This window comes from Cydia pomonella, chromosome 14 (genome assembly GCF_033807575.1).
Source record: "Cydia pomonella isolate Wapato2018A chromosome 14, ilCydPomo1, whole genome shotgun sequence".
NCBI classification, from domain to species: Eukaryota; Metazoa; Arthropoda; class Insecta; order Lepidoptera; family Tortricidae; genus Cydia; species Cydia pomonella.
Window position 1 is genome coordinate 453455 of NC_084716.1, and position 26937 is coordinate 480391.

General features: G+C 38.2%; 2 protein-coding genes across 2 annotated transcripts in view; both read left to right on the plus strand.

Moving 5' to 3' along the window:
* The window catches only part of LOC133524690 (GAS2-like protein 3), a 135352-nt gene that overhangs the window by 21567 nt on the left and 86848 nt on the right, over positions 1-26937 (plus strand).
* LOC133525310 (uncharacterized) lies at positions 754-6686 on the plus strand. The gene is made up of 3 exons (XM_061861597.1): positions 754-2978; positions 3786-3951; positions 6681-6686. Exons 1-3 carry the CDS (start codon positions 754-756, stop codon positions 6684-6686), a joined length of 2397 nt encoding a protein of 798 aa, XP_061717581.1.

Below are 26937 nucleotides of genomic sequence, written 5' to 3' on the forward strand. Positions count from 1 at the left end.
GTCCCACAGTTCCAAGGCTCAGTCCTTACCATATCAGGGAGTATTGGGATCCTCGGTGTCGACATTTCCAGTGACGTCCAATTCCGTAGCCACCTGGAAGGAAAGGCTGCGCTGGCATCCAAAAAACTGGGTGTGCTCAATAAAGCGAGGCGATACTTTACTCCGGGGCAAAGACTGCTGCTTTATAAATCGCAAGTCAGACCCCATATGGAGTATTGCTGTCACCTTTGGGCAGGAGCACCTGCATGCCAGCTTGGACCATTCGACTCAGTCCAAAGGCGCGCTGTACGAATCGTCGACGATCCCAAACTCACAAGCGGTATTGAACCTTTAAGTCTAAGGAGAGACTTTGCCTCCTTGTGTGTGTTCTACCGCTTGTACAATGGGCTGTGCTCTGAAGAATTGTTTGACATGATGCCAACGGCCGCTTTCTATCACCGCACCGCTCGCCGTCGGCAGGGTGTTCATCCTCACACCCTAGAACCTAAATGGTCGCGTACTGTGCGGTTTAAGAGGAATTTCCTCCCGCGAACGCTTCGGCTGTGGAATGAGCTTCCTGCCGAGGTTTTCCCGAGGGGCTACAGTATGGGGTTCTTCAAAAAAGGAGTGTACAGGTTTTTAAAGGGTCGGCAACGCGCATGTAATGCCTCTGGTGTTGCAGGCGTCCATAGGCTACGGTGACTGCTTACCATCAGGCGGGCCGTATGCTTGTTTGCCACCGTCGTGGTATAAAAAAAAAAAAAAAAAAAAAACATGGTTTCATTTCGCATAGTGTCATGCCATGACCCGACGAGTTCAGTCGAAGTATGTGCTTTCGTATTACATTCTTTAACTGCTTTGCTTCCAGCCACCAAGCTTAACGTGCCTAAGTGGGCAGAGATTGAAGACTTACCTTTAGCGGATCCTGCGTATACAACGCCAGGTAAGGTTGAGATCCTTCTAGGTGCCGAGGTGTATGCAGAAATATTACTCGAGGGGTTGATCAAGAAGCGTTCAGAGGGGAGCAATGGAACCATGATAGCTCAAAATACGATGCTCGGTTGGATCGTGTCTGGACGAGCAGTGAAAGGATCTGAGACTGAGGTGAGTGCTAGATTTACTAGTATGCATGTTCATATTCAGGAAGATGACTTATTGAAAAGGTTTTGGGAGATGGAGAACGAGCCTAATATGATTAAAAAGGACATGACTAAGAGTGAGCAACAATGTGAGGACTATTTTAATTCAACGACTGTGAGAGATGACGAGGGTAGGATTGTAGTAAGACTACCATTCGCAACTGAGGACCCTAAGTGTCAATATGGCAATTCTAAAGAAATTGCTATCAAGAGATTAGAGATTTTAGAGAGAAAGTTACTGAGAGAACCTAAACTTAGAGAAGAGTATAACAAGGTCATGGAAGAATACCTAAGTCTTAATCACATGAGAGCAGTAAGTGAGAGAGAGCTAGAGAATCCTAAGGCAGTGTATCTTCCTTTTCACGCCGTTATCAGGGAGGACAAGGAGACGACAACATTTAGAATTGTTTATAATGCTTCGAGTAAGGGAGACAACAACGTATCCTTAAACGACGACCTCCTTGTTGGCCCTAAATTACAACAAGATTTGAGACACATTTTAATGAGAGCTAGGAGTCACAAGATCTGCCTTGTCGCAGATATCATTAAGATGTATAGGATGGTTCGTGTAGCAGAGGAAGACACGGATTTCCAGAGAATTGTTTGGCGATTTAAGTCAGATGGATCAGAGCCTATACAGCACTACAAACTACTGAGATTGACATTTGGGACAGCTTGCGCGCCGTATTTGGCCGTTAAGTCATTACAGAAACTTGCAGAGTTAGAAGAGAGTAAGTATCCTTTAGCTGCGAGAATAACAAGACGAGACTTCTACATGGATGACTTACTTACCGGAGCTGAAACTGAGACTGAGGCACTAAAAATAATTGACGAGATGAATGAGTTGATGAGATCTGGTGGTTTCGAACTTCAGAAATGGAATACTAACTCTAAACCTGTACTGGAGAAGATTGTAGGGAATAAAGAGTTATCAGATCAGACAGTGCACCTAAAACTGAATAATACGATGAAGGTTCTTGGAGTAAGCTGGAATAGGGAAACTGATAATTTTGAATACACGCTAAATTTATCCAAAGTTCAAGAACCAATTACTAAGAGAAAAGTGTTGTCTGATGTAGCGAGGTTATATGATCCACTTGGGTGGATTGCTCCAGTCGTGGTTGTCGCCAAAATCTTCATTCAGAAGTTGTGGAAGTCAGGGTTAGAATGGGATTGTCCGTTAACTGAAGAGTTGGTGAGTGAGTGGCTGTCATTCAGAGAGGCATTGACAGATCTTAAGCAGCTGGCGATACCAAGATGGCTAAACGCCACGCCAAGCTCAAAGATAGAACTGCATGTTTTTTCAGACGCTTCAAAGTCAGCGTTTGCAGCAGCGGTATACATAAGAGTGATTGATGAGGTAAATGGCGTACACGTACACTTGATAACAGCTAAAACAAAAGTGGCCCCAACAGAGAGAGAAATTTCCATTCCGAGACTTGAACTGTGTGCTGCAGCCTTAGCAGCGAAGCTCATATCTGAAGTTGGACAGGTAATGGACGTACCAAAAGAGAATCTACACGGCTGGACAGACAGTACAATAGTTCTAGCCTGGCTCAAAGGAGGATCATCTCGTTGGAGTACATTTGTGAGTAACAGAGTGTCCACGATATTAAATATACTGGAGTTTGAGCAATGGAGTCATGTACCTACTGAGTTTAACGCTGCCGACTGTGCATCTCGCGGTTTACAACCAAGAGATTTACTAGACCATTCATTATGGTGGAATGGTCCGCAATGGCTAGCTCAATCTAACTTTGAGAAAGACGACATAATCGTAGAAGACACACATGAGGAGGAAAGAGTCGCATCTTTAACTGTTGTATCCCATATTGATGAAGAAACCCCAATCTGGTCGAGGTTTTCTTCATTATCGAGATTGTTAAAAGTAATTTCATACTGTAGAAGAGTTTTAAATCTAAAATTGCCAAAAATAGAGAGAGCTAAATTACCTAAATTTGTAACTTCTGAGGAAATAGATAAGACTTTGCTGTCGTGTATTAATCAAGTTCAAGAGAAAGAGTTTTCTCATGAGATAAAACAGTTAAAGAGTCGAGGAGTTGTGCCTAAAAAGAGTTGTCTTCGCACTCTTTGTCCTTTTTTAGATGAAAAGGGGACGTTAAGAGTTAGCGGCAGAATAGAACAGTCTGATGCAAGTTACGATACAAGACATCCGGTGATTATGCCTGGTAAAAATCATTTTACCACGCTTTTAATTATTGATGCTCATCATCGTACTTTGCATGGCGGTCCTCAATTAATGTTAAATTTTTTAAGATCAAAATATTGGATATTGCAAGCGAAGGATCGTACTAAGAAGGTTTATAGAGAATGTGTCACGTGCTTGAGATATTCTAACAAGAAGTCTATTCCTCTAATGGGACTTCTACCTGAAGCGAGAATGAAACCCAGTAAGCCTTTCAAATCCACGGGGGTAGATTACTGTGGTCCTATAAATATAAGGTTTTCACCAGGTAGAGGAGCTAAGTCTTTTAAAGGCTATATATGTCTGTTCGTGTGTATGGTTACCCGGGCAATGCATCTCGAGGCAGTTACAGATTTGACAGCCAAGGGTTTCATTGCTGCATTCCGGCGTTTTACTGCAAGGAGAGGTTATTGCCAAGACTTGTATAGTGACAATGGCACTAATTTTACTGGTGCTGACAGAGAGATGAGAGACATGTTCAACACTGCTAAATCATCATTACCTGATGAAATAGCAGCTATACTTACTTTAGAGCACACGACATGGCACTTCATCCCTCCGCACGCTCCCAATTTCGGCGGTCTTTGGGAAGCTGGAGTTCGTAGTACAAAAGGGCATTTGAGGAAGGTAATAGGAAATAGTACACTTACCTATGAGGAGTTAGCGACGGTCCTGGCGCAAGTTGAATCGTGTTTGAATTCTCGCCCTCTATCCGTATTGAGCGATGATCCAAACGACCCTCTACCCTTGACACCAGGTCACTTTTTGGTAGGTGAACCATTGATAAATATAGCTGATGAATATAATACTGAGTGTAATGTAAGTGGCTTAGATCGATGGCGCTTCACGCAAAAAATTGTATCTGATTTTTGGAAACGGTGGTACAAAGAATATTTAGTAACCCTTAGTCAGAGATATAAATGGAATTCTAATGTTACTACCGAACCTGAGCTTAATGACGTTGTTATTTTAAAAGAGGACAATGTACCTCCAGCTAAATGGATTTTAGGCAAAATCATTCAAAAACATACTGGGCCTGACAATATAACAAGAGTTGTTACTGTAAAATGTAAATCAGGGATATTGAAGCGTCCAGTTAGCAAATTATGTGTAATAACTAAGTGATGTTATACATAACTTACATTTGTATTAGTTTTAAGTTCCGACTGTGTTATGTTTAACATATTTATTGTAGTTATTGTAGAGATTTTGCCGTGTAAATAAAGAACTATGTTCTTGGCGGGCGGAATGTCCAAATTAGTCTAAGCAGCGCGAGTGCATACCTAGTTATAGATAAATATATACAGTCCACATCCATATATTGTTAAGTTAGTATCGAATAAAGAAGCATCGAGAGAACACGTTGTTTGAGTTTTAAATTCCCGGCTCATCCAAAAGCATCCTTACCGCCTGAACACTGATGGTCCCGGGTTCAAATCCTGGTAAGGGCATTTATTCGTGTGATGAGCATGGATATTTGTTCCTGAGTCATGTATTTAAGTATTTATAAATATTTATATATTATATATATCGTTGTCTAAGTACCCTCAACACAAGCCTTATTGAGCTTACTGTGGGACTTAGTCAATTTGTGTAATAAATGTCCTATAATATAAAAAAAAAAAAAAAAAAAAATTAGTCCGGATGTCTAAGCCAAACGCACGTTAGGCAAAACATTAAATCACTAAATAAGAAATGTTATGTGTTATGATGGTACCATCCGCGAGTTCCCACGCGTCGGTATCAACATCAACAGGCAATGCCACAGCGATTAGCTGAACGGATGTGTCATTATACAAATCTCGTGTCGAGCATAAACATGAGCTACTGTATATCGCCATAAACTCTGAGGGCATGCCGCAAACATCAAAAAATCGTAAATCGCTGTATGCGTCTCTATCGCTCTTGCATATTCAAGCGGCAGAGTATATAGATAACGTTTTTAGATTTTTCGATGTTGGTAGTAGGCCCTCTGATTTACGATTAGTGTTGTGTTTGTTTCCGTATCGGACAACAAACATTTTTGCTTATGTCCACCACCGAGAATTGTTATTTTAAATATACATAAAAAGTGTAATAAATCTATACCCAAACTAGGTCCTTTTGTTAGCGATGTAAATATGTATTTATTTAAACTATTGCACGGTGAAAAATAGTACAAATGACAGACCTTAAGGAATTATTTACCAGTCAACCATAGGGCAAAACAGAAATTCTCGAACGTGGGTGCAGTGAGAAAATAGTACATTGTGCAACGAGGGGGGTAAGTGAAATTTTGGATACGAGTTTGCAATATTATAAACGGCTGTTAAATTAATCAAATTAAATAATTTTAAACATAAACAAAAATATTAAATTACAAACGTCAGTATTTTAAAAGTAAAATTCGTTTATGCTACTTGGTTTGTATAAGTGACATAATTTAAGAAAAAAGCTATAACTCCCTAGGGAGTTATAGCTTTTTTTTTCACAATCCATAGCTCCCGCGGGAACAAAATAGGCCTTTGTCCTTCAGTACACCTGCATGGAATAAGATCTTTTTCGAGCAAGTGTGATGAAAATTTATTTATTTAAAATTTATTGCACGATATAAAAGTGTACAAATGGCGGACTTAATGCCTTAAGGCATTCCAAAAAAAAAATCCGCAAACATAATAACAATTGCCAGTTATTAACAAATTCGTGACTTAAGTCTTTATCTAAATTGAATTTCAATGGGATAAGCAACTATGGAAGGTTTTTATACATGTTTTACCGGTCTCAGGTTTTGTTTTCATATTAGACCAATATTCCCGGTAATGCCGTTCCCGCGGCACATCACTATGTTGCCATAAACACTCATAGGCAAATTTAGAACGTTTATAGCGACCACCCGCGCGTTCGCGGACCATCGCCGAAGTTACGACTGCGTGATGGCTCCGACGATGGAAGCACTCGGCTAAACATCCTTATGTAAATTGCTTTCAATGGAAATAACTAGTAATTTTAAGTGTAAAGTTGGGAAGGAAATGAGTAGTTTTAGCATTTGGGGTCATAAATAGTTTTATTGAAGGAAAGCTGACAAACTACATCGATACAGTAGGATTCAAACTATCGAGGATACACTGTTTACTCGATAAAAGAATCGTTTTAAATGTCACATTTGTCTGGATTTATGAGGTACCCATTATTATATCATATAATTTATGTGTGTGATAAGGATAACTGACGCTCTCATATCTAGCAGTTTATTCGTCATCTCGTTTGTTATAAAGATTTTCCATGAGTCTAACTTTGTGTTTTGAACGCATATTAAAACATAAACCCCCTTTTTATACAAAAGAAACTGCTCTCATTAACGTCCATTTATATTTTAGAGGTAGCAATATTCGTTAGAAGTAGTACACACCATTTCAGACAAAGAAAAGACGCTCCAAACCTTACTATTAAAAGGCGCTATGAAAACAGACTAGTACTACCAAAATCACACCTACAAATGCATAGAAATATACTACATTCCAGATTTATAGACATTTTCAACAAAATTCCGGAACGAATTAAATCCGAGGTAAATCCCACCGCCTTTAAAAACAATCTTAAGAAACTGCTCATTGAATAATGCTACTATACTGTTAATGAATTCCTAAACGACACCAATGTATTATTTCTAGATAAAATGTATTGCAATCTACTCTATATTACATAATTTTGACACAAATATTGACAAGTACGAATAAATTAATACGTAAAAGTATTGACATTGCAAATTTAAATAACTGTTATGTTACTTGCATGTATTAAGAACTGTATTTTAATAATGTACTATGATTTGATTATTTTATTGTTAATTACGTGTTAGATATAAGTAGCAAATTGCTTTGCCCTATCTGGGTTCATATACCATAATAATAAGTCCTAGACATAATGCATTGTACATGACTGCAATAAACAAATAAACATATTTATTTGGGGTCTACCGCGAAATTATTTCGTTACCTTTATTTCCGAAGCTGCAACGCAGGTTACAATGGTCGTGGTTGCGGATTAACTGAGGTCTTGTTAACCTAGGTACTTCAAAAAAGGAGGAGGTTCTCAATTTATCGGAATATTCGAAATCTTCTTTTTCCAAATATAAATCTCGGTACATTTACATCTGCGTGCGTAACGACAGCTCCTTAAGTATAACAGTTATTAGAAAGAATGACTTAATGACAATTCAGACACGGCGTCATTTGCCCGGCGACCTAGCATCACTGTTTACCTCTGACCATGGGTGGAATAAGCTTTACAAGTTGCCACTGTGAAGAACGCTACAATCGCCTTAAGATATATCGGAGTGGCAAAGGTGGTAAAAATATCTGAACCTGCACTTTCACGTCGTAACAATATAAAGGTTTTGTTCAGATATTTGTTAACACCTTGGCCGCTCCGATATATTTGATGGTGACTGTACGACAGTCGTGATCTTGTTCATACCGGCTTAGTTCATTGTCCCACGAGGATACAGCAGATCTGGGTCAGACGTCGGCGGGACAAATGTATCCTATTTATAGTTTAAGTACTAGCTTCTAGCTTCTACCCGCGAATGATGATGAAGAATGCCAAATACTATCCTATGTCCTCTCTCTGCTCTCAAACTACCTCCAATATCTCCATTTTATCTAAATCGGTTCGGGTCAAACAGACAGACAGAGTTATTAATATTATTATCGCATTTATAATATTAGTAGGGATGACAAATTGTGATTTTTATCTGCCAAGACGAGCCAAGCGAAGCGCAAGTGCACTACCTACTTTTTCTCGAAGCGCTTCGTCTTTTTTTTTAACACTCTTTACTTGGGTTTGGATTATAGTCAAAACTATATAGCTTGGTCGTTTTGTTACTACAAGAACTATTGTGTAACAGAAAAGTAATGAACTAAAACTTACATTGTAATTTGCCTTCCTCTTCGTTATTAAAGCCATAAAAACTGTGGTTACTATGCAAGAATGCAGTAAAAGTCATAATGCTTATAAAAGGGCAATGAATCGGTTGAAAGGCTTTTGGAACTCTATTCACGTTCTAGTCTGTGGGCGATCTCGTGGGCGTACATAAATACAGGATAACACGCATAAAGGGCTCTTTTTCCGTGACCTGCGGGTTATCTCACAGATTGGTAACTTAATGGCGGACGTGTGTCTGGTTTGACCGATAAATTTCTCTTTGCTCATAAATGGTGCGTTTGTTTGATGATTAGAAATGCACCTGCAGTGCGACACAAACACATCTTTCGTTATCATCGTTACATAATCAAATCAATAAGAAGATATCTAAAGCACAATTAAAAACAATGTTAACCAACAAACACTGCATGGAACTACGTGTTTGTGTCATGTTAAGTATTAAAACTGCATTAAGTAGGTACATTCTGGCATATAAAGCCATTTTCATAATATCATTTGTGTTGGCAAATAAGTTCCGAGGGTGAAAACATGTCTCGAAGTAGGTACATGACGGCTTTTTCTTTATGGGTATATTAAAAATAGTTCTCGCACTATGCCGCCAACTTGCTCGCATCGTAATCTCTTGTGGAATACAATAAAACATGGAATTAGAATACGTATGTGCTCGTCATGAGTTCGCCCCTCGGGCTATATCCGTCGGCACACATCGTCCGTTTATAGACAGTTTTTATTAAACCAGGGAGTGCTTGTAGGAGTTGTAGGGCTCTGTGCGGTCGTCATCTCATACACAGATTTGTTTTTATTTATGCAGATTTTTGTGTATCTGTAGGTAAGTGTGTGTTAAAATTGATAATAGATGGCCCATAACGTTAATCATGCAGTTATGATTGAGTAGTTATAGTTACTATAAGCGTTAGAGACCCTTGGAGAAAAAGCTGCTAAGCAAGTGCCCTATAGCATTAAGGCCTTCTTTTTTGGGTTAAGGTTATCTTTTGAATAAGAAACATGTAAGCAATGAATATGTTAACGGCACCAATCATGGGACATTTACGAGAAAATTTGGACTATTTTTGACACCTGTAAAATTTCTACCGCTTTATGCGTTTAAAATCGAATGTCCTATTCGTCCTTTGCATTGTATTTAATGATAGCTGCTGCAATTGGTTTCAATATTATTAAAAAATTATAGCTATGTATGGCGCCATTAATTTTCAAACTTACAAATGTCAATGAAAACTTAAACTTAAGCAGCTCTATCTCTCTTGTTTATGGTAAAATGTTGCCAGCGTTTAAAAACTGATTTGTCTATACCATTCCATTACCTACTGGGCTATAACCGCGAAAATCGAAGTTCGTCAATTGCGGGCAGTTTTCTCATTCACTATAATTACTGCTTAGTGAGAGTAAAAGAGAAAGATCCCCGCAATTTGCGAATTTCGGTATTGCATTACCTTGTCTTGTTCTTAGCGCTTGTCCCTAATTATTGCCACGGCTCATGGGAGCTGAGTTCGCTTGACAACTAATCCCAAGAATTGGCGTAGGCCATCTGACAATCGAAACTAGGCTTTATTGGGATTAGTCCGGTTTCTTCACGATGTTATCCTTCACCCAAAAGCAACAAGTAAATACCAAAGGATATACCGTTATATCATTGATACGAGTCAGGGTTTAAACGCGCGACCTCCAGATTGAAAGTCGCATGCTATTACCGCTCGGCTACCAACGTTTAAATTGTCCATTAGCACACGGAAGAATGGGTGATAGAGTGCTACCCACGAAGCTAAAACACTAACATAATATACTTAAATTACTTAATAGCAATAAGAGCATAACAGTTTATTAATTTACTTCCTACTTCTATTACTCCATCTAATTAGTACAATCTGTAAAATAATAAGGTTACACAAACGATCGCTGATAAACTATTGAGCTATATTGCCTTGGAATATCGTCGTCTCGACAAAAGAGTTTTATCGGATTATCGCCGTCATTAGGATTAATTGCGTCCCTATCAGTTGATTACCTATTCCACTTATTATAAGGTCATTATGACGCATTTCCTAGCTACTTATCAAATAAGTATTGCGGCGACTTTCACCTTATTTAAGTAATTGTATCATATTAAAAATATTATAATTTGGTCTAGTCTGAATACTCTGAATCATTATCATTACGTTATACATGACCGAAAGCAATATGTGACTATTTTATCACGAATTTGAGATAGTTATTAGCCAGTCAATTATTTATAAATAACACCTAATTACGTAGTTGATGTTGTGGGAACATACGTACAACATAGTCAAACATACATCGACTGACGTTGTGACGACGCGGCGCCCAAGTTCGCCATAATTTATTTTATTTATTTATTTCAACTTTATTGCATAATTTAACAGAAAAGAGTACAAATGGGGGACTTAATGTCGTAAAGCATTCTCTACCAGTTTGGTGCAGGATTGTAGTCACACAAGTCAAGACTATTAGCATTTCAATTAATTCAATCAATCAAAACTTTATTGATAAAATATAGTTATTTTACATGTCAACTCATTATATCTATTTAATCGCACATTATTATTTTATAGATGAAAACATTATTTACACAAATATAATTATTCCAATTTTCATTATCATTACGGGTCGAATTATTTTAAATTATTTTAAGAAGAATTAATAAGATTTATATAATATTCAAATATAATTATAATTTTAAATGAACAAACAATTTTAATTTTAATTAGGGATTTGTTACTTTAATAATCTCTCTATCATTCTTCCATATTAATGCGACAGAGAGGCATTAGAGTATCGTTCGATACGGCGCAAACGATTGGCATCTTGTCTAGGCACCCTGATCGATTTGCACACTTTGCATGGTAGTCGATTCAATTTAATTCTTATTTCAATGACATAAAGCCTTCCAATGATTAGATAAGAATATTGCTTATACTTATTTAATATGTTTTGGAACATGCAGTTGTCCAACACATGTGATAAGGAGTTTTGTCTCAGGGCGATGTGCTCGTTAGATAAGGACATGTGTTGTCATTAAAGTATGTATAAATAGAAACAATTTACTAACAATCTCGTCTTCTAAGTCGGTATCTTACTGATGAAGATTGCGTGTTCGTTGACCTGTTTTTTAGATGATATACACTGTTAGTAAAAGTGTGTTGTATTTCTATTGGTCCCTGCTCCACGAGACCGCCGCCATATACAAGACGGGGCCAGATGGGAATGAGTTACTTATATGAATGCACGTACTCCCATCTGTGCCCGACGGGGATAAATGAAATTACATCAAAAGTGTTAATCCATCTCGTTGATGTTGACAATCCTGATCGGGGCACCAGGTGTTGGAGTTCGTCCTTTAGGCTTTATGCAGTCTCTATTGGTCTAAATTTTTCTTACCAGTCGCGGAATATTATAAATTTTTGAGTGTCATTAAAACGTCATATTTGCATAGAAATTTGACATTAATGTTGACATTGATAGACGAATTAGATTGGTCCGACTCTAGTATAAATCATTGTTGATAGTCTTTCTCTTAACTTTTCTCTGGCACAACAAGTGATTCGTTGCTCTCGTAGTGCTAATTAGATAACAATAACCACGGGTGCAATACACTTAAGCTAACCAAGGCTGTTAATAAAAGATATTATGGACAATAAAAAGTTATTAACTCGTTAAATAATAACGGCAAGGATAAAGCCTCTTAGCGAAAGGAAAAGGAGATCATAAAGTTGTCATTATGATATTTTACATTTATGTAAGTAAATATTCATTATTGTGCACCATACAGTTAAAAATAGACAGGAAATTAAAAAAAAAACACTTAAAAGCTAGGTAACAACAGGTGGTCTTATCGTTAAGAAGCAATCTCTTCCAGACAACGTATTGCATCCGTATTTACTTAGTTCTAAACTTCGGCAATTTTTTTCGCTTGTTGTGTATTAAAAGTGGTTCAGCATGACCTATAAATTAACGTCGAAGAAAAAATGTTAAAAAGACATCCTGTAGTTACCAGCTAACGTACCCGTTAAGTATTTTTAATTTGCTTATATGCGTTATTATGCGTTTAGAGTTGTGTAAATATACCATAAAACCAGCTATTAACTAGACTTAAAAACCAGCTATTAAACCATAAACTTTGACAAAATAATGTAGACAAGATTTTAACGTCAATGTGATATCATTTGACACGTAATGCTTGTAAGTCTTGTCACATTGTCGCCTTATCACCCGCAAACAAGCTCATTTATTTACAGCGATATCTCAATAGTTACGGTTACGGTAATCCACTCCGGCGCATCCATCACGGCGAAATGCGATACAATGTGCTGCCTACGCCGCCCCCGCACCCGCAATGCTCTATTGTCTCTGGTTACAAAGAAAAAGAATGCCAACTTAACTCTACCATACAAAAAGTAAATTTAAAAAGTGACCGTTGAGAGTTGGACGGAAAACGTAAGTTGGTATTTTAGATCGATCACTATTTCTGCGATTAATAAGAATGAGTTCAGAGATTTCGTAATAGATTGCAACTATGGCGTGAGTTTTGTAAATTCGACACAAGTGGCATTAATTAAAGCAATGTCGAAACTTTAAAAACGCAGCAGTAATTGTTGATACCTACTTTTCCGGAATTTTATACAGATATTTACATTTATTATATCAAGTTTCGAGACTCGAGTAAACAGTTATGATGTTGATAAGGATCGTTACTTTCTTCGCCGTAAAAATGCACATTTCTGTTGAAATGTCAAAATAAAAACAAGTTCGTGTACATGCAGCGATAAATTAGAATCTTGATTACTCTCTTGCCGATTGTAGTTTTCACTCGGCTTGATTTCTTTTCTTTTATGCGTCGCTCGTAAACGGTTCCTCAGTTCAGGTTTCAATTAAGTCATTATTGTACTCTGGGTTACGTGGACGATGAAGTCATCAAGTGCATGCGCATTCGGATTTAATAAACTTTTCGATATACTCTCTGAAGATTAATGCCATTTTCGTTTTATATTTTTGACCGAGTGAAGGTCTCCGTTATTCAGCTTGGGCATTGTCAGTTTTGCAAGTGATTCTCGTGTAATTTGGTGAGCAGGGTTAGGATTTTTTTTTCAAAATAGCGAAGCCGCAGGTCGAGTTCTACAGCACATAACTACTAGTTAATATCTAAATGGTCCTTCTGGCCGGTGGTTTTAATGAATTCATTAAAGCGAGTGAAGCCGCGGGTGCGGTACGGTTTCAGTGACAATGGCTATAAACCACATGATATCATTGCAACCATATTGATGGCGCTTTCCCCTCACAGATCGGTTTACTATACACGCCCACGTCGTTTGTTTTTATTTAGAGGTTTTACATCACCATTTAGGGGTTATATATTAAGGATAGTTTCAATCAAAAGCGCATCCAACGTTACGCGTACATTATTATATAACAGTATGTTGTCGGGGAGAACCTTCAGTCTGTTCATATGTGCACAATTGCAGGAAACTATTAAACGAAAGCTGCAAAAGCCAAGTTGTAAGGGGAGGCTTTCAGCTGATATAGCTGATGTACTTAAATTGTGAGTGAAAGGTATCTTTGGAATACCGCTCTATTGGAAGAGACAGACCCTTTATCCTATCATTATCACATCCATCACATGTAGTTTTTGGGTTTCCCATAATTTGTCAGAATTCGCGCTGATTCCAGTTGTAAAGATGTTAATCTTCCAAATGGTAACAAGTGTTACATCATAACACTCGTCTCTCATATCTCCTCGGTTACGTGTTGATAACGATAACATCAGAGCAGGTGTACATACTTCCTTGTTCCTGGCGAGCTGGTTCGGCAGGATTGAGGCGCAAAAACCTGCGCGCGCACCGGTTCCTTTGTACTATAAGTAGTAGCCGCAAAACAAGCTGAGGACCGGGGTCATATCACCATCTCTCTCGCTCTAACTACGAAGACGTGAGTGTGAATGAGAAGTTCTACGACCCCGGTCGTCAGGTTGCGAGGTTTGCGGATTGTCGATACACTGGGTTGTCCTGTCCACGACATACAAAAAACGGAACATCGGTGAATCTTATGTCATTGCAATAAGAGTTATGAATTGTCATTGCAAATGCATGAGTAATGTTGACGGTACATTTATTATTTGTAAAAGTTGCATCAACACTAAACGAGCTGTTATAGCTGTTTACTTAAACAAGTCATTTTAACATACGTTTAATATATGTTTACACTGATTACGAGTAGTGATTACAGGGATGAGAAAGTTAGGAACACGGGTTTTATTTAAAAAAAATACCGTGATGATGAAATTATAAGATACTAGCATGACTCTCATCTCAACACTGAAATAAATGCTGACGAATGTTCGTGATTATTTTCGCTTTAAATAGGTACCATGAACTCGTAGTTACTTCTAAACTATTTTAAATTGAAATTTAGAATTGATAAAAGAATATAAAACCGGTCAAGTGCGAGTCGGACTCGCGCACCAAGGGTTCCGTACCATTATTTATAAAAACGGCAATAAAATTATGTTTGTTGTATGGGAGCCCTCCTTAAATATTTATTTTATTCTGTTTTTGGTATTTGTTGTTATAGCGACAACAGAAATACATCATCTGTGAAAATTTCAACTGTCTAGCTATCACGGTTCATGAGATACAGCCTGGTGACAGACGGACGGATGGACGGACGGACGGACGGACGGAAAAATTCTGATTGTGGAAGAAATCTGTACCTAAGTGCAACGCGTGCGCAAAGGTCGAGTCGCATACGCACTGTCTGTCGCCGAGTCGCTCCCGTTCACAGTAAGATATCATCACGCAAATTACATCTCATTATCTCGAGATACGCGCAAACTGCACACAACACATATCCCTGAGATATGCGTAACGGACTTTGTCTCTTTCGGCTTATCCGTTTTAACGGTAAGAGAAAGCTCAATATTTTGATTTTAAAGGTTTGTTGCACTTAACGTTTTTGGGTAAATGTTTACGATTCCTCACAGGTGCCACTCACTTTATACTCGTATACAGTCCATATCAATATGAAACAACACGCCAAAAGTGTCTGCCATCCACGAATACTTTTCCAAAAAGGGAAATATGTATACAAGGTGCCCGTGAGCATTGCGAGAGATTTTAACGGTGCATTCCTGATGGCAACAGAAGCAAAAAATGTTATACGACTTTTTGTGGAAAACGACAAAACAAAAAAATATTGTTTTTTTTAACATTCCTGTACATAAAACGTAATTTTTATTGATAAACACATAACCTAAAATTAACTAAAAACTTTTTTTTATTTCGGAGTAGCCTCTAGAATACATATTTTTAATTTTTCGATGTCAATCAATAGGTATGTCCAGACTAGACCTCAAAATGGCAATACCGCAATCAAAAATGTGTTTTGTATGATTTCGAAAAACATTTAATTATCTCTGAAACTAGGCCTAATCCAGAAAATTTTATATGACATTATAGTTTTTAAATATTACCAGGAATGCTTAGTTAAAATGTCTCGCAATGCTCACGGGCACCTTGTATGTCTACAGTTCACGTTCAATAGTATTTGCCACAAGTCACAATGAGTGCTACTTGTTTTTGTGTTCACCAGTTGGCGCTACTGTAGATGTAGGTCCAGAAAAACAGCTTTCGAAATTCTGCTATTTTAACGTCTAAATTTGCTGTTAATTCTAAATTGGCACTTTTATAAAACCACTAACATATATTGAACTATAATCGAATGTGGTAAACATTATTAATATTAATCGAAAATGGAAAATGATTTACCACAATTATGGACAAGGAGTGAAAATTCGAAAAGACCTCCGTCTACACTAGCGCCCTTAGTCAGTGAAATTAGACGCGGTAGCTCTCATTGTTCTACATATTATACAGCGCGTATTTTTGATACGACCACATAATCAAAGGGCAGTTAGTTTAGGTTTTATTAAAAATGGACGACTTTTATTTTTTCATATAAAATAATTCAGCAAGCAATGTATCACTACTTTGTTTTAAGTCAAAACGTCTCATTAATGACGCGACGTCACAAGTGAGTCACAACTGTCACAAGTGATCATGATGTACGAAATACATTGCCGCTCGAAAAAAAATCAAAAATTAATTATGCTCTGGTAGTGAAGACTAAACTAAAAAATCTTTCAGAATTGTTTTATAGCACTAAAACGTACGTCTAGTATACGATTGAGGTTATATCAATATATACACTGTAGATTGTCAAGCCAATTCCGTCAGTGGGAAAAAGCAGTAAATTAAAAAAAAATGTAGGCACAAATGGTTATATCGTCCCAAAGAAAATTTGAAAATCGCGGCTTTTTTACTGACAAACTTGTTTGACCGGTTATAATCCCTAAGATATTAGAGAACGGTAGACACTTTTGGCGCCTAGTCTGATCCGCTACTTTTTATGCTGACTGTACCCACCATATGTGGCATTCAAAACATACACTGTCGCCTAAAAGAGATCGTCAGATGCCACTGCCAAGTTTGGCCATGGTTAACCGGACTATTCATTAGTTTTGCATTCAGTAGCTCATTAAATCATGGAGCCAAGCAATTAGCCAAGCCAAGCCGCCGAGTGGAATGAATCTGAAATATACATTTGTCACGGCTTCCAGGTGCTCTTATATTTATAGCAACTTCCTCTGGGGTTCTCCGAATGAACACGAATAGAAGTCAAGTGAGGACTGTTTTTTTAAGACGATATTTGATTCTAATGGACGCTTGAAATTGGATAAGTTGTCCATGGTAGATCGAATTAGAATTAGAAAAACGGAGATCCGCAGGAGAACCAAGGTCGTTGACATATCACAGAGTGGCAAGACACAGCGAAGAGGCATAAGAAAGTTTTTGACTGTTCGCCATACTCTAAAAGATGCTGCGGTGCAAGGTCTCAAAAAAGCTAGGCCGAGTATCAAGTTAAAATCAAAGGATTTTTTAAAATAAGAAACCGCACCACGAAATCATCCGGACTAAACCCAATAGGACTTAGTTTCTCCTCTGGGTAGGGAGTTCAAATGGTAGTTGCTTTTGTAAAAACTAGTGCCTGCGCCAATTCTTGGGATTAGTTGCCAGGCTCCCATGAGCCGTAGCAAAAAACCGGAATAAAGTGAGAAAGATAATGATACTTACGAAATCATTGGAAAGGGTGTTTATATAATATGTAGTTCCTAAAGAGCGTCAAGTGTCCAATACCAGCATTATGTTTACACCAGCATCATAAGATTATAACCAATGAAATGTTTAGAATAGAAAAGGGAAGCGAGGGCCCTCGGCGACCCGCATCCTGTCGACCATTATATATCGTTGCTCACAACCCACTGAACCCACGCTTTATTGGAAAATGTCGAGTGTTCTCACTTGATCACTTTCGAGTAGCGACTGACTGATGCATCGCCCACCGTGTATTTATTTTTGAAACAAAGTTCCCACCTGATAATGGTGCTTTAAGTCTCAGGCATGTGATGAAGTTACGCTACAATCTACTTATAGCATCATAATCCATGATGTTTTATAAAAAGATTATTGCAGTAATAATCCGTATATAAAACATAAAGGATCATCTTCGCATGTCAATGATAATCTCAAGATCCTCCATTAATAATAAAGCCAGATTGACAGGACAAAATAGGTAGTAAAAACCAGAGAGTTATAAATAGCTGACGGCTTAATGCTTCTGGGAATGGTTGTCCGGTGAGCCGACTGTCAGCGCCGGCGCAGGCGCAGGACTGAGCGCATAGTTATGAAGAGTCCGCAAATGACTGGACTTTAACATTGAATGATTGCGATACTTAAGGGTTATAAATGTAATACATAAAATTATTGAGGATGTTAAAATTAGCACACGTAATAAACGTTAATAAACTTCACTTGTGACACTACAGGGTGACCCAAAAATATGTCGACAAAAAACTTTTAGGAATAATTATCATTTTAAAAAAGTTGTAGATAACGAATTTTTGAGCCACTCTGTGTCATAATTTCATAAATAATGTAGGTAATAAAATCTTGGAAGTCGATTTTAATTTTTAGTTTAGTTCTAATAGCCGTATCGTTTTGAAACTTTACAAGTACCTACGTACATATAAAGTTGGTAAAACAATATTCTTGTACCAAGTACAGTGTACGTATTATTAATTCTGTGGTTATTATTACAGTCAGCGATACCTAATTGTGTTTTTGAAACTTCGGCAGAAAGTTATTAAAGCCAAGGTTTGCAATTGAAAGTTAAGTTAAGGACGTTTTGTTAATAAACTGGATTAAACAAAAAAAAGAGATCTTCAGTAGCTTTGAGCTGCATGTGTAATAATAATAAATAAGCTTGTATGAATTCGAGGACAAAATATAAAAGGCATTTAATTATAATTACTTGACCAGTATCGATATGACGCGATTAAACAGTGGGTGGCGGATTTTGATCTCATGTAATTAACATTATATCGAACGGAACCCACGGCAAACAGTAAATACTAAATACGCATTTAGTAATGTATGCACGTCACAGATTAACACCTGCGATTCCTGTCTGCCTGGTCACGCAGTCTGGAGTCGAAAGGAAATGTCTGTAGTCTGTGTGATTTCTGGGAACGTAGCACTGAAGTCTAAACACGCAGTATGTCGATAGGTAAGGAAGTGTAGTGAATTCTGAGGATTAACGCCTCACATTTCTAGGAACCTATTTGTACATAACTCCAAGTATGGATTAAAAATCACTGATTTCTGGAAGCTTGGTAGTTCAGACGGGACATGCAGTCCAGAGAGTCAATGGAAAATTTATATGACCAACGCTTCGGATTAAGTTTCTTCGGAATAAGTTGAAAAGAACTAGAGTTTCATCTTAATTATGAGAGTCTGAAAAACTGAGTAAAGCAGAGCACTCAAAGGACTCGTGTCTTAACCAAGTAGTCCGTATAATAAAGTCTCCCAAAATTGTATTTCCAGTTGGAATAAAAAATTGGATATGAATCTAAATGTTTCATTTATAAAATGAAAGTTTCCTTTGTGTCCCGTGAAATTTGCCTAAAATTTCTGAAAACTTTTCCCTGTTTTAGAAACATGGCGCAACTTGCTTATCTGTACGTATTTATAGAGTCCATAGGAAACGTTGTCCGTAAAATTAACACCCCGTATTTCTGTGAACCTAGTAGCACAGTCAGAACACGCAGTCTAGCAAGTGTAGTTCTGCGAGCCTGGTATCCGAGTCCGGACAGACAGTCTGGCGAAACAATGGCGAATGATGACACACGCTCTCAACTCAACTAGAGGGCTTTTTAACTTTGCGGTGTCAACGCTATGACAGCTTGCCAACTAGGGGGGATGAAAGGATATGGGAATGGAGAAGCGAAGTGCATTGAAATTATTCTTTTTCGCTGCGAGCGACATTTCTGTTCGTTTCAATACTTAGGTACATATACCTACGCATACGTAGAGGGTCTACGGCGAAAATTCAACTCGTTATCAGCATCTCTAAGGTCGACTATACAAGAGTGATAGAGAAGCAGATACAGAAATTTAGATTTTCGACTTATGCGGTAGGCCCAAGGGTGAGGGCCTTTTTTATCTGGTTTGAAGTGTAGGTACGTCCGAATTAGCCTGTAAGTCAGAATATAAGTAGTCATAGTAGCTTTGAAAATGTTATTTTTTGTATGACTTTTAGGCAATTTTATGTTAACACATGTTGTTGTTTGTTAAGTTCGTCTTTAAACATTAAATGACTAATACTCAAGTTATTTTATTAGACATTTGGCAACAATACAGTTTCATAGCGTAGCAAAAGCGATCTTTGCACAGGTGTTATTACATGTTTTCAGTTTTAATCGAATTGTGGAATTCACGGAATCGATGTAAGTAATAAGTATTGCGGTGGAATGTTTCAGTGGCTATGTCACCGCGTGTGGAGACACCTGGTCAAACACGGTCTTGGACGACGTAGTTCAAAACAGAACCAGCAGGCGGGTTATGGGTGGCTTTATCCACGTGATAAAATAAATGTCTTTTTTGTCAAGCAATTGAAAGAGACATACAGAGACAGTCATTATCACGCTATCATGTAGATAAATACGACCATCATATCCTAAGATGATTAAGATGATCAACGTTCATCGACAATCTCCAATTTATTTATTTAATCGTATGGCATTATATTGAGGGCAATCAGAGTGTAGCCTTGAGGTTGCTAAGCCAGGCAACTAAGTCAGGTGTCACGGTGTTTAGGTCCTCAGCAGGCCCAGGGTATGAGTGGAGTGGGCAGCGCTGGAAAATATGTTCGATGGTCTGCTCTTCCTCTCCGCATTCGCAAAGTGGGGAAGCCGTCCATCCCCATTTGTGTGTGGCTGAATTGCAGCGGCCATGTCCGGTTCTCAGCCTGTTCAGGCGGCACCAGATTTTCCGAGGAAGGTCGAACCCTTGTGGTTTTTTAGTCGGGTCGGATATATGGCTGTTCTGTGTTGCCGAAGCAGAACAATCCGCTTTCCACCTATCCGAAATGGTAAAGCTGCTGAGACTCTCAGCTGCAGTACAGGGTGGATTCTGGGATTTTAATCGCCGAGGGGGTGGGCGGCAGAATTCCTAACAGCCGTATTCTGATTTTTATGTTATAACAGGATAAGAATTAGATCTGTATCAGTGGATTAGATGACTGATCTTATCAGAATACCGCCTATGTACGGATATGCTGGTCGCACTCTACGTGACAGCGTGATAATGGTAGGGTCTGCTTTAAACAGTGTTCTATAAAAAAAATATTACTGAATAACCACATCCATATGCCCATTGGATCACGTAGTTACTCGTAATAACATAACCAAGGAATGTTAACGCTAATTGGCTATTTACTTGTCAAGATTACAATACAATAGAGGAAAATCGGGCAAACGCCAAGTTTGGTCAAAACATTGTTGACTTGTTGAGCAAGCATTGAACCGAATCGTGTCATAGTGTAGGAACAATGACAGTAACCTATCTATTCAGGCATTTTTTCACTTACGTCACGTTTTCGAGGATCAAATCTCGGAAGATTTTAGATTTCGACTGTTCAGCGCTATCCCTCGTATTACCATAATAACTCTCAGAAAAATCAAAAGTATATAATGTATGGAGAATTAAATTGACCATTAGTCGTGACTTCGTATAGTTTGTCATTAATTACTATAATATTTTATTACACTTAAATCGACCGGGATATAAACCGTGAACCGTTTAAGTGTAGTGAAACTAACCGTGAATCATTCAAAACTGTTATATATTTTATCTTCACTTGATTTTTTCGCGCAGCTTGCATTTATCTACTTGCATGACTTTATCAATGAATTCATTCATAATTTCTCCATGCGATTTCCCAGATGGCCAAGTTGTAAGATGGACTACCCTATATCATAAATGCCTTCTAGTTTAAAAATTATGAAATATCACCAGTTTTCTTGCGCGTCTAACGCGCGTGTTTCTCCTCAACAATGGCGCATTACCTCCATATTTGAAGCATAGCTTTCATCTTTCCTTAAAGGGCGTTGCATCAGTATATGACATCAAAGCACGCGATAGTTACGCCCAGGAATAGCATATTTATAATTATAAGCATCCTTTGGATGGAATGGATGGAAATAGCGCATCACTCGTCGCTCCCGAGCCGATCAAACATGGCTGCTTCTTGCTTGTTTAAGATGAAAGTATATGACCGCTCCGAAACCACCTTTCTATACAAACGTTGTCCCCATTTTTCTCTCAGAAATTTTAATTATTACATGAGTTAGGAGCATTTTAAAAATTGCATGGGATTTGTTTTTCGCTCCTAGCTGTTATAATAATTAAACGATCAAAAAAATTCACATAAGCATGGTGAAATTGGTGAATATACATTAAATTGTGTAAACATACTTTCGTTAATGTTAATATCCAGAGAGGAAAATAGGGATAACGTTTGTATGGAGAAACGGTCGCCCCCTTTCCTCTTAATGCACTGCGATGAGATGCGTGGTCGTTAAAGTAATAGGTTGAGGTTTAGTGTGCGGTTGAACGTTATTTGTGATGCACGATGTGAACTCTTGGGACTTGATGAAGACTTGCTGAAAATAGGTTTATGACTTGTTGACTTGCAGTTTGTTATTTAATGCATCGCACTTATTTTATCCCCTCTCAAATCCAATTAATCTAGTAGGAAATATGTCCATGGGAGGGAATTTGGGGGGGGGGGGGGTTAGGGAATTTGCTAAATTATCTAAAGCCTGACCAGTAATACGTATATATGATCACGCGCCATATTGCGGAATTTTATTGGAACTAAATTTTACATACTTGTTAAGTACTGGACATACGCACGGGAGGAGACGCGCGGGCGGCGGACAGAGCGCGACGTCATCGCGGCAAGCCGCAAGCGCCGCGCGGCACTCACTCGGCTTCACATACTCCACCGGCAACGGACGAATACCGTAATAGTTTTTTTATAATTGTTTGGCCGGGATTCTCTGTAATTGAGGCGGAATATACCAGCCTATTTTAATACAGTCCGCATTTTCATTTATACGTCCAGTAGGACCCTAACATACTAAACTGAACTGTCACCCTATGCATGAGAATAACAGCGCCCTCTTCACAACGATCATATGTTTCTGGTCGGGCTTTATGCCCAAAGCTTACTCAGTAAATCTGTCACTTGATACTGGGCCAAAACCTGTATCTTAGGCCCTATTTCACAATGTCCAAGTAAAGTATTGGATAGCTAATTAACAAATAAATTAACTGTCAGATTAAATTTCCTACAAAACTTAGCACTTTACCTAGCAGTTAAGGCTTTTTTTAAAGTTTGTGAAACGCCAACGATGACTTTATTCATCAGATAAGTGGCAAGTAGCTTATTCAGAATTGTACTTGGACATTGTGAAACAGGCCCTTACTCTGAATCTGTTGACTTATTTATTTGTTTCCCACTATTAAGTTGTTAAACCATAATGTTTCAAGTATCTACTCCAACTATCCGTATTGCATGTTGCCCTTTATCTGTTATGTGATGTCACAAACGGCCCATAAGCTCAGACGGAATCGATTCCAAACGTTGAAAAGCCCGTGCCCATTTCACCGCCGCGCCGGTCAAAACACACCCAAACCAAATAGAGTGCAGGAGTGCCTGTGCATGGGTGCAGCGCCACTATTCCTAAACCAACTGAATAAGTTCGTGACTATATAATATGATCTGTTATATCTATAGTAACTATTACTTGCGGGAGGTCAGAGTCAAGCTGGTCGTCTGAAAGTATTGGTGGAACGTATATTTTCACTTAGTAAAGTACTTACGCACGCATGTCTAGACGATCCGCTACTGTTATACTGCACTCAGTAAAGATGGCATTGACTTTTGAAATGTCTACTGTTACCTCAACAATAAGTAACAAAGATAAAGATAGTTTATTAGGCATATTACAATGCGCTTATGAACGTCAAATAAAGCTACACCGGCTCTAACCCTACACCTCTGACCCGAAAAGATGTAAATCCCCCCTCAATTGGAGGAGGGTATTGGAGGACGGCAAGAAACTTGGCGGGACACATCTTTTCAAAACATTACATTTTATAATTAACATGCATTAAATAAGAAAAAAATACAATTTAGATTACTATAGAAATCATGCAATTGCATAAAGTTGCTACCTTTCTTTATACATATATTACTAATGTTATTGTAATATGTATCTCTCAAGAAATTACGGCGTTAGGTAAGTTGCGACTGGTTCTGATTGCCTCGTAATGTTAGGTCGCATCACGCTAGAAAACATTTTTGGGTTGTTCGGAATTACACATGGAATTACACATTGATATGATACCCCAATACTCATAATTGTCAAGAATAATGAAATTGAAACCTTGTTCACTTAGCCGTAACTAAATGTTACGGGTCTTTAAACATTTTATTCAATTCACATTGACCTCTTTGTCGACGCATTTTATTTTATTTTCATGCGTAACACCTAAAAGCAATAACTATTATTCAGTAGTTGTGTTTCGTTAACAGTATTTGGAAACGGTACCAACTTTTTAGTACCGGAGTTTTGCTAAAAAAGTGCCAAATATTTTAGTTTCAAAATGCCTATTGAGGTATTGGCGTTTGGGTGTTTTTTTTTAACTTGCCCTATTAGTATATTTAGTATGTATGGGACAAATCTTGTAAGTTAAATTTGACCCACTTTCCGGTTTCCGTTGAAGCTGAAAATTTGCATACATATGTAATTCGGGTGACGATCAAGCTGATCTGATGATGGAGACAGGAGGTAGCCATAGGAACTCTGTGATAAAACAACGCAACCTACTTAATTGTGTTTGGGGTATTTAGAATTGTCTCGATGAGTATTAGTTGCTGTGGAAAAAAAAAGTTAAGTCAGCGAAGTTTTGCCAAAAACTTATTCTACCGATTGGTGGTGGCTTTAATCGCCGAACGAAGATAAGGTGTGTTATGGTATGCAAATACTAAAAGCTAACCCTGGAAAAGACAGACAATTTTGAGAGGTAGGTAGACTGTAGAGTGCCTACGCCAAATCTTGGGATTAGTTGTCAAGCGGACCCCAGGCTCCCATGAGCCGTGGCAAAATGCCGGGACAACGCGAGGAAGAAAAGAAGAGGTAGACTGTAGAGTGTAGGTATTAGGGTAGACTGAGGCGAATCGGTTCACAGGGCAAATCGGATCAATATAAATATTTCATAAATCATAAATTATTTATTTTCGTGAATAGGGTCAGATTACAGTTGTTGTATATACATAAAGTTTTTCCTAATTCAAACATTCTTACGACTGACGTCACAGGCTCAGATAAGAGAAGAATTGTTTGACATGATGCCAACGGCCACTTTCTATCACCGCACCGCTCGCCGTTGGCAGGGTGTTCGTCGCGTAAATGGTAGCGCACTGTGCGTTTTAAGAGGAATTTCCTCCCGTGGACACTCCGGCTGTGGAATCATAGATTGTGGAATGAGCTCCCGAGGTTTTCGTCCCGAGTGTCTACAGGGGTTCTTCAAAAAAGCAGTGTACATTTATAAAGGGTCGGTAACGCCCATGTAACCTCTGAGCGTCCATAGGCTACGAGGACTGCTTATCATCAAGCGGGCCGTGTGCTTGTTTGCCACCGACGTGGTATATATAAAAAACTAACTTTTTTATTTTTTTTATTTAGGTATTCATAATAAAGTAATATATATATACATTTTATACATTTCATAAAACTCGCCAAACTGTGATACTACACAGGGTATTCAATTCTCTCAAAATTGTGTAATATTTTTCGGGACCAGCTGTTCGTATAACTGAAAGTAGTGCAATACAGGCGCGATCCACGAGTGGACACTGTTCGGTCACGTAAACATGTAGTTTGCGGAAGGTTGCGCAAACCCGCGGTGTTGCTCTTGGCACCTGGCGCATCCACTCTAACCTACATACAGGTACACCCAAATGAACTCGTGAAAATGTTTATTTGAGAACTGACACACACAAGCAGATAGAACGATGTTTACAGGTAGACCTTAAACAATCTGTGAAAAATCGACGAAGGGTACCTATTTGAGAAATAAAATAACAGTAAAAGAGTTCTGAGGGCTAAGTACAATTCCATATAATTCAAAATTACAAGCTGATAGAGTAATTTAGACAATGATCTCTTTTTTATGATGAAAAATTACTATTAGTTATTATACGATTGATGACCCTGATATGTTGTTATTTTATACTGTCTCGTCTTACCGTTTAGTGTTCGATCCTCTTCTTCAATAGGTAGGCAGGTTAGGGACTTGAAGCTCAATAGCGAACGTGATTCTTCGGGCATTAATGAAGCAAACTCGTGTCAAACAAACTTTAAGCAGTCGATCTAACCCTCACTTATAGCGACACGCGGTGTGGCCCTTCCCGTTCGGTTAGTCAATACAAGTGCTTAGAATTACACAATACGCACGTGTACGATACGATTCAAACATGTACCTACCTACCGAAATTCTTTGTATTGTTGAATGATGAAGGATTATTATTCTAGTTTTGTATTAAGTTTACCACGTTATATAGGTATTTTTAATTCAGACGAATTATACTCTAACGGTTGAAAATTTAAAAAATTAGTACGGGACGACATTTAGACTAGGTATGTTTGATTTATTTCGCGTACGGATCGAATAGGAATAGGAACCACATAATGTACTACCCCTAGTGTTGTTACATTTTACACTTGAGTAAATTTGACCCATGCCACCGTGACCCGGGTGGCCGAGCGGTTTTATGCATCTGCCGCAAATGCAAAGGACGCTGGTTCGATTCTAGCCCTGGGCACTGGAGGCCTTAGTCCAGTAGGTCACTTTTTCATTCTTATATGAGTTTTATGACCATCTATTGCAGTTTATGAACCCCTTGTCTTATCTTATGATAATAAATCATCTCTTAAACGCTTTCCATAACACTGCCCTTCTCTAGTATATAAACTATGAGATCATGGACCCAGCTGTAAAAGATGTTATCGTTATCACTACATTACACTGATGTCATCTGGTACTAAATTAATTGTGAGACGATTGGCGTGGGACGGATCACACACGGCGCCATAATACTCTGTATATTAATAAATATAACGTTAACGCATAGTCTGTACAGTCAACAATTGTAGCAAATTAAAATAACAAAAAAGTTTTTGCCACCTTCAAATAC